The sequence below is a fragment of the Panicum virgatum genome, chromosome 9N (genome assembly GCF_016808335.1).
Source record: "Panicum virgatum strain AP13 chromosome 9N, P.virgatum_v5, whole genome shotgun sequence".
NCBI lineage: Eukaryota > Viridiplantae > Streptophyta > Magnoliopsida > Poales > Poaceae > Panicum > Panicum virgatum.
The window spans coordinates 29074888-29081802 of record NC_053153.1 but is presented as its reverse complement, the minus strand read 5'-3'; the positions used below and the strand labels follow the sequence as shown (position 1 = coordinate 29081802).

The following is a 6915-nucleotide window of genomic DNA, read 5'->3' as shown; positions in this document are numbered from 1 at the left end:
AGCTCAGGTCTTGCGGACGTTAAAGCCACAACTGGCGTCAGCTTAAAAAATCTCAAGATTGGTGGTGAAAGGAAAGAGTGGACAGTAGAAGCATCACTCAAGCAATAGCTGACATTTGTAAGTTTGTCACGGATGAATGTTGTCATGTTGGGGGCAAGTTCTTCTATGCTGAGAGCGAGCTAGCGACGGAGGAGAAGTATGTGAAGCTACGTAGTTGAAGAACCGATCTCGACATGAACAACTACAAGTTACCAGACATCTTCGAGTAGGTGCTTCTGAACTACTGAACATTTGATGTGATTTTGTGAACTATGTGAACATGCATGATTGTAATATTCAATCAGTGTGTGACACGAATGATTATAATATAGTTGTTTATCCTTCATCCACGTGTTTTCTGATTTGTATGTGTTTTCAAATTCAAATTCGAAATGAAATAAGATTTTTTTTTAAATCTGGAAAACCTTAATTGAGGCGGGCACATAAGAAGCGACCACCTTGGTTAAACCACATTAAAGGAGGCAGGCACGTTATGGAGTCCGGCTTTGTTAATACTCATTAACGGGGGCGTTTACATTAAGACGACTGCCTTGGTTAAACGATTAACCGAGGCGGTTGGATGCCTACCTCGGTAAAGCCACGATTAACGGTGACCTTATGTCCGAGGCAATTTCCATACCCACCTCGGTTAACCCATTTTGCCCATCTTGTTTAAAGTTTCTGTAGTAGTGATCCAAAATTATATTCTACTCTAAAAACTTCTTTTGATACTTCTTGCTACCAATTTAACTTTTCTTCCTACCTTTCCTCATCGGGGATTTATTTACTACTTAATGGTACACTCAGATGCTGACTTGTTCCCTATTGAATACTAGTACTACATATGCATCTTCAAAGGTACTAAGTCAAACTACAATGAGGCTTATATTAATAACAGTGATAAGCACGATATTGCTCAGAAAAGCGAGATTGCAGGAGTTAGTGACTGAATCATTTTTCTTTTGACAACATGTGATGCACGTATCTATAAAGAATGCAATGCATTAGTGATGACAACTGGTTGCATACTAATAGCCATGCTGATCAAGAAGACGACACAATGAATCGATCATGTTTGCAATTTGTTTTTTTAAAATAGCATGCATGCTCCACGGGGCCAAACAACAAATTCCTGTCAACTAGTTCCAAGACCCATATTAGTTGCCTTATACCAACCAGTGTAAGGATGCAGCAAATACGCTAATCACTTGCAAACTAATTAACAACCAGGCTAAATTATTGAAATTAAACTAAAGCGAATAATTTAGCAACAACCGAGATAACACATGACAGCGACCATATACCAACTACAACCTTCTGGCACTAGTAGCCAAAGATGAGGCTCGTCGGTGATGGCCAAGACTAGTGTTTGTAGGTGTGCTGAGTGAAGGCAGACTTGGCTTCAATCATCCAGATCAGGCCAATATATACTGATCACAAACAATATTGCTCTAGACGTGATCGAGTGTGGCTGACTGGATGAGTCTTGTAAGACCTAGAACAAGCAATTGTGGGCCCGGACGCAAGCTTTATCAGCGGTGAGTGTGCACCGTGGCAAAGCAGCGAAGCAATACACTAGTAATGTTTGGCTTTGGGTGGCATGTTACATTAAAGACTTCTTGTGTGTGCATCCATCTACACCGGTTGAGGAGCTCGCTGAGTCCCTTGCAAGGGTAAGCAAGGACTCCTGATCGAAGAGAAGTAACTCGACGATACTCTCAGGAAAGTGATTTATTACTGGAATAATTGTCACCAACTGGTTATATAGGAATATAGGATTGGTCCTAAGATGGAAGCATTATTGCTGCAATAGAATACACAACTGGAAAGCCTAGAGCCATATTTCTAGTCTTAATTCGTGTTGAGCTGGTTAGGTTTTGAGATCACTAATTTGTCCATCATCTTAGGGTACCATGATCCTTGTGCCATCACAATTTCCTACTCTTTTCGTTCTAAATTAAAGATCGCTCTGACTTTTCGAGTACTGTCATGCTCGGGGAAATGGTGCATGTACATGTCCTACTCTCATGAATAATTGGATGCATGCATGACCTTTTTTTATTCCTTGGCTTGGGCAATTATACATATAAATATCCTTAGTCGATTCAAACTGCTGGTGATGATCGAGATGTGCGCCTAACTAAATAATGTTAACTGTGACAGTTAAGCTGACGCCATTTGCATTGCACTCTGCAGATTGGCCGGCAGGGTGGCATCACTACGTAAGGGCAGCTGTATATTCTTAGTCCTGATGATACCAGGTAATTAATACGGCTTTCCTCTCTGCTAGCTTAGTCATCCACACACAGCACAACACAATGGCGCTCAGCGAGGTGAGCAAGGCCTTGCTCCAAGCCCAGGTCGAGCTGTGGAACCAGACCTTCAGCTTCATGAAGTCGGTGGCACTTGCGGTTGCCTTGGACCTCCGTATCGCCGACGCCATCCACCACCACGGCGGCACTGCCACCCTCCCCCAGATACTCGCTAGGATTGGCATTAGCCCGTGTAAGCTTGCTGGCCTCCGTCGCCTCATGCGCGTTCTCACGGTCGCAGGAACCTTCACCACCATCCAGCAACCGGAAGCCTCGTCAGGCGGGCACGATGAGCTTGTTTACAAGCTTTCGACGGTCTCCCGCCTCCTCACGACGAGCGATGATGACGGTGAGACCTCGGCGAGCTGCTTGTCCCCTATGCTGAGCCACGTGCTCAACCCTTTCCATGACTCGGTGCTCAGCATGGGCCTCACCGCGTGGTTTCGGCACGATGAGGAGCCCGACAAGTGCCCATATGCCCTGATGCGCGGCGCGACCGTGTGGGAGATGTGCGGGAGCAGCGACGCGGTGAACGCGTCCATCAACAATGCCATGGCCGCGGACAGCCGCTTCCTGATGCGGATGGTCATGGAGGAGTGCGGCGGTATCTTCCGCGGTATCAACTCGCTGGTCGACGTCGCCGGTGGCGTCGGTGGAGCCGCCGCTGCCATCGCCGCCGCGTTTCCATCTTTGAAGTGCACGGTGCTGGATCTCCCTCACGTTGTCGCCAAGGCTCCATCTGTTAGCAACGTGCAGTTTATCGCGGGCGACATGTTTGAGAGCATTCCAGCCGCTAATGCCATATTCCTAAAGGTATCATATCTCAAGGCCAGCTTCAGAACTTTATATGGATTATCGTTGGAAATTATTCTTGCATTTGATACTTTAATGTTACTGGCATATGGCATATATATGGGAATTCAAATCATCGTTCAACTAAATTTATTTTCACTTAATTTTGAGTTTTGTCTGAAACTAATAGTAGACATGCATAGTTGCTGGACATGAAGCAAATTAAATCTTGCAATGAGAATGGAAGTCGACGAGGGTTATTGTTGGTTTATTTTTTAAAAGAAGCCTGCTACACATATAATTCACTCAGAAACGACACTTCAGAAGAACAAAAGTTTGTTGATATATAGCCAGGTGTCAAGAGATATTGCCCAACTATTGAATGAAAAAAGTGACTATTGATAGCGAAGGTAGCAAGAGATAATGCCCAGTATTGGATGAATATTAGACTAACTCAATGCCTATTTATTTCAGTACGTACTGCATGACTGGGGAGATGACAAGTGCATCAAGTTATTGAAGAACTGCAAGCAAGCTATCCCTTCAAAAGATGCAGGCGGAAAGGTAATAATCATAGATATCGTGGTTGGATCCAGCCCGTCAGATGTTAAGCTTCTAGAGACGCAAGTTTTGTGTGATCTCGATATCATGAAAATTGGTGGGGTTGAACGAGACGAGCATGAGTGGAAGAAGATATTCCTTGCAGCTGGATTCAGGGACTACAATATTATGCCGCTTGGCCTCCGGTCGGTTATCGAGCTCTATCCATGAATGATGCTCACTCTGTCTGCTAGATAAATAAAAGCATATGGCATGTGAACGTAGTAGTTACTTTCTGTTGTACTACTATATATTCCGTTTCAGATTTTGAATTCAGTCAGTTTGAATAATCTGTTCAGACAAATTGTGAAATTTTTTCATGTCCCGCAAAGGAGCATGACTGATCATTTGAGTCACTATATCTTGAGTAAAAAGATTTAAATTTATTTTGGAATCTCTTACATTTACATCAACGGTACTACAAAAGGGTACAGTAGTGGTACATTAAATAGGAAGACAATAGCCTAATGCATTATGTTTAAAATGTCTCCAATATGTAAGCTACGTAGTTGATCACAATTTTTCCAAATTTATATTTTACAACACAGTTATACTTGTTCAGATATACTTCTTGCTAGGGGGTTTAATCTTTATCTGTAGCTTTTATCAATTCATCCTCATTCATTCCTCAAGGAAGGGATTTGCTACTTAGTGGCGCACTCACCTGGTGCTAGGCCAACTGCAACGAGGACTCAAAATGGTAGATATAATACAGAGAGTTATCAATTGGTAAACTGCGATTACAAGACTTAATCCTTAATTCATGATCTATCCCACCCATTAAGCTGATCATTATATTAAAGATGCAGTGTGATAATTAGCTCCACTCATTCAAAAACATTCTATGAAAGAAAAGTCTCAGCAAGTAGAGATGATCAGAGAATATTCAATCAACATATATAGTTACCTAATAACAAAGTCTGATCAGCCTTAACATAGAGGCAAAGCTTGCTGACAGCAAGTCTCCATCGACTGCTGGTGACACAGAGCCTACTTTACCATCTTTATGGAAAGGAGTCAAGTTTTCATACAGAACAGAACCATAGCTCTGGCACACAAGCCAAAACAAAAAGTTTGTGTTGACACGGAATTTGGCCAAACACACTCGAGTGCGCTAGAACGCGCGAGAAATCGTCGAAATGATCAGCAGCGATGAAACCCTACGATGACCGGTCAAACCAGTGGGGCAAACCAGTCAGTCCAGTTTAATTATACAGGATCTCGCGCGTAGACTTATCACCTCAAGCTCGGGAGGGACCCCGTCGGAGCTAGAGTTTTTCTAAGATCGGTCAGACAGCTTAGAACGCCTTCAAATGCTGTCGAGACGAATGAAGAACAACAACTAGGGTTTGGAAATAGGCTAGGGTTTGAGATGATAAACTGTAATGCAATTATTGATGAATCGATTGGGATTACCCTCAATCGGCCTTAGCCTTCATATATATATATTGGTCGGGAAAGTTATTGACACCAAATTTTGACACGTGTCAAGATTGAGTGTTGCAATGGAGAAAAGATTTTGTTTGGGCAGGAACGGTGGATTTGGCAAGCTGATGGTGCATCGCTGATGGGAGATCCTGTTGACCGGAGGGAAGATGGAGTTGACCAGATTTTTTGGCTTCGGTTTGGCAGGGAATATTTTGTTTAGATGTACTTTTTATTTTTTTAAGTTACAATCATATTTGCCGTGATTGGCTAGGACTTTGTTAGCGTGGGGTATAAATATGTGCCCCCGGTCATTGTAGAAGATTGATATACATCCAACAAACACAACTCTACTTTTACTGCAATTTACTTTTTTCCGTCGGCGGCTTTGCCATTTTCTTTTTCGCGAGTTCTTTCAAGCCGATCAAGGACGCCTCACATTCGAGCAACTTGGTTTGCTGGTAAGTGTTCATTTACCGAGTGAATCTGAGCTTTAGCTTCCGGGCGTATCACTGTAGCTTCGTTCAGATCTATTCAAAAGTTATCAAATTTATCTAAGCTTTGATCTCTGGCGCATCATTGTTTTCTTGTGTAGATCTATTCACAATTTATCCGGTTCATAACTTGTTTAATCGGCTATTACGTTCTTTTGCTATCACATTAAATCTTGTAAAGCTGATTAGATCCGTTGTGAGCTTAGCTTTGTTCAGATCCATACATTCGTGGGTCTGTGCATTGTCTCTTGGCACGTGTTGGTTTTAGATCTAGTCGTCTGTTGCATACCGGTATCGGCAGCTTCTTGCCAATTCCTTTTAGATTGCTTTTAATACACGTTTATTCTATCAGATCTATTATTGTTTTTTGTATCAGCAGAGCCTTGCCGATACAACGTGTGAGAGTTATTCGGAAATCCAGCCGATATGCTCTCGAATTTGATGGTTTGTTGATTCCTTGTCAATTTACAGGTCAAATTGACTGGCACGGCCTGGTTTGAATCAAGTGCAGTCTGAGCTTGGCGTACGGTGCTCTTGGCTTGGTGTGTGATCGTTTCGCGTCTGCACATCTTTTGGCACGCTCAGTGGGACCGAAAGAATCAACATGTCCGATGTCAAGGAAGATAGCTACATCCCGGTGAACAAGGACCAGCTAAAGGATGAACAAAAGACAAAGCTCAAGAGGGCTACAGATGATTATGAACAAGAATGCCTCAAATGTTTTAGTACAACCAGGAGTGGAGAGGTAATCAGGAAGTCCAATTTTTCTACTCCCCAACTTTTGATTGAGGTGCAGCGTGAGAACAAAATGCTGGATGCGGTACATCAGGCAGTTGGGCATGCTTTCGTTAGCCATGAACCCATTATGACCAATTCTGTTCATAATGTTGTGATCAAGATACTACAAGAAGGGGGATTACAAGGTTATGTGGGACCAGTCTATCAACAGGGTATTCAGATGATTTTCGCCCCTACCGGATCGGCTACTACAGTGCCTCCAGTTACCCCTTAGAGTCAAACAGAGGGAAACATTGGAATTTCACAGCCAATCAGTTCAACAGTGTCGGCTCAGTTCAGCCTTGTGTTTACAAACTCTACGCCAATGGCCACACATGCACAGGGAGGTTTCATGACAGGATATCCTGTAGGATGGGACCCTTCTTCTGGTCTTGGTATGCCTCCAGAATTTTTTGTTCCATCTACAATGGGGCAATCAAGCTCGTCAGCTTCACAACCGTCGGATCAGCAATTCA

The 6915-nt window shown here is 43.1% G+C and overlaps 1 protein-coding gene across 1 annotated transcript; it reads left to right on the top strand.

Annotated features, from left to right (window-relative positions):
* Nucleotides 1-2217: 2217 nt before the first annotated feature.
* On the top strand, nucleotides 2218-4102 carry LOC120690960 (5-pentadecatrienyl resorcinol O-methyltransferase-like). The gene is made up of 2 exons (XM_039973900.1): nucleotides 2218-3164; nucleotides 3618-4102. Exons 1-2 carry the CDS (start codon nucleotides 2358-2360, stop codon nucleotides 3912-3914), a joined length of 1104 nt encoding a protein of 367 aa, XP_039829834.1. The 5' UTR covers nucleotides 2218-2357; the 3' UTR covers nucleotides 3915-4102.
* Nucleotides 4103-6915: the final 2813 nt, after the last annotated feature.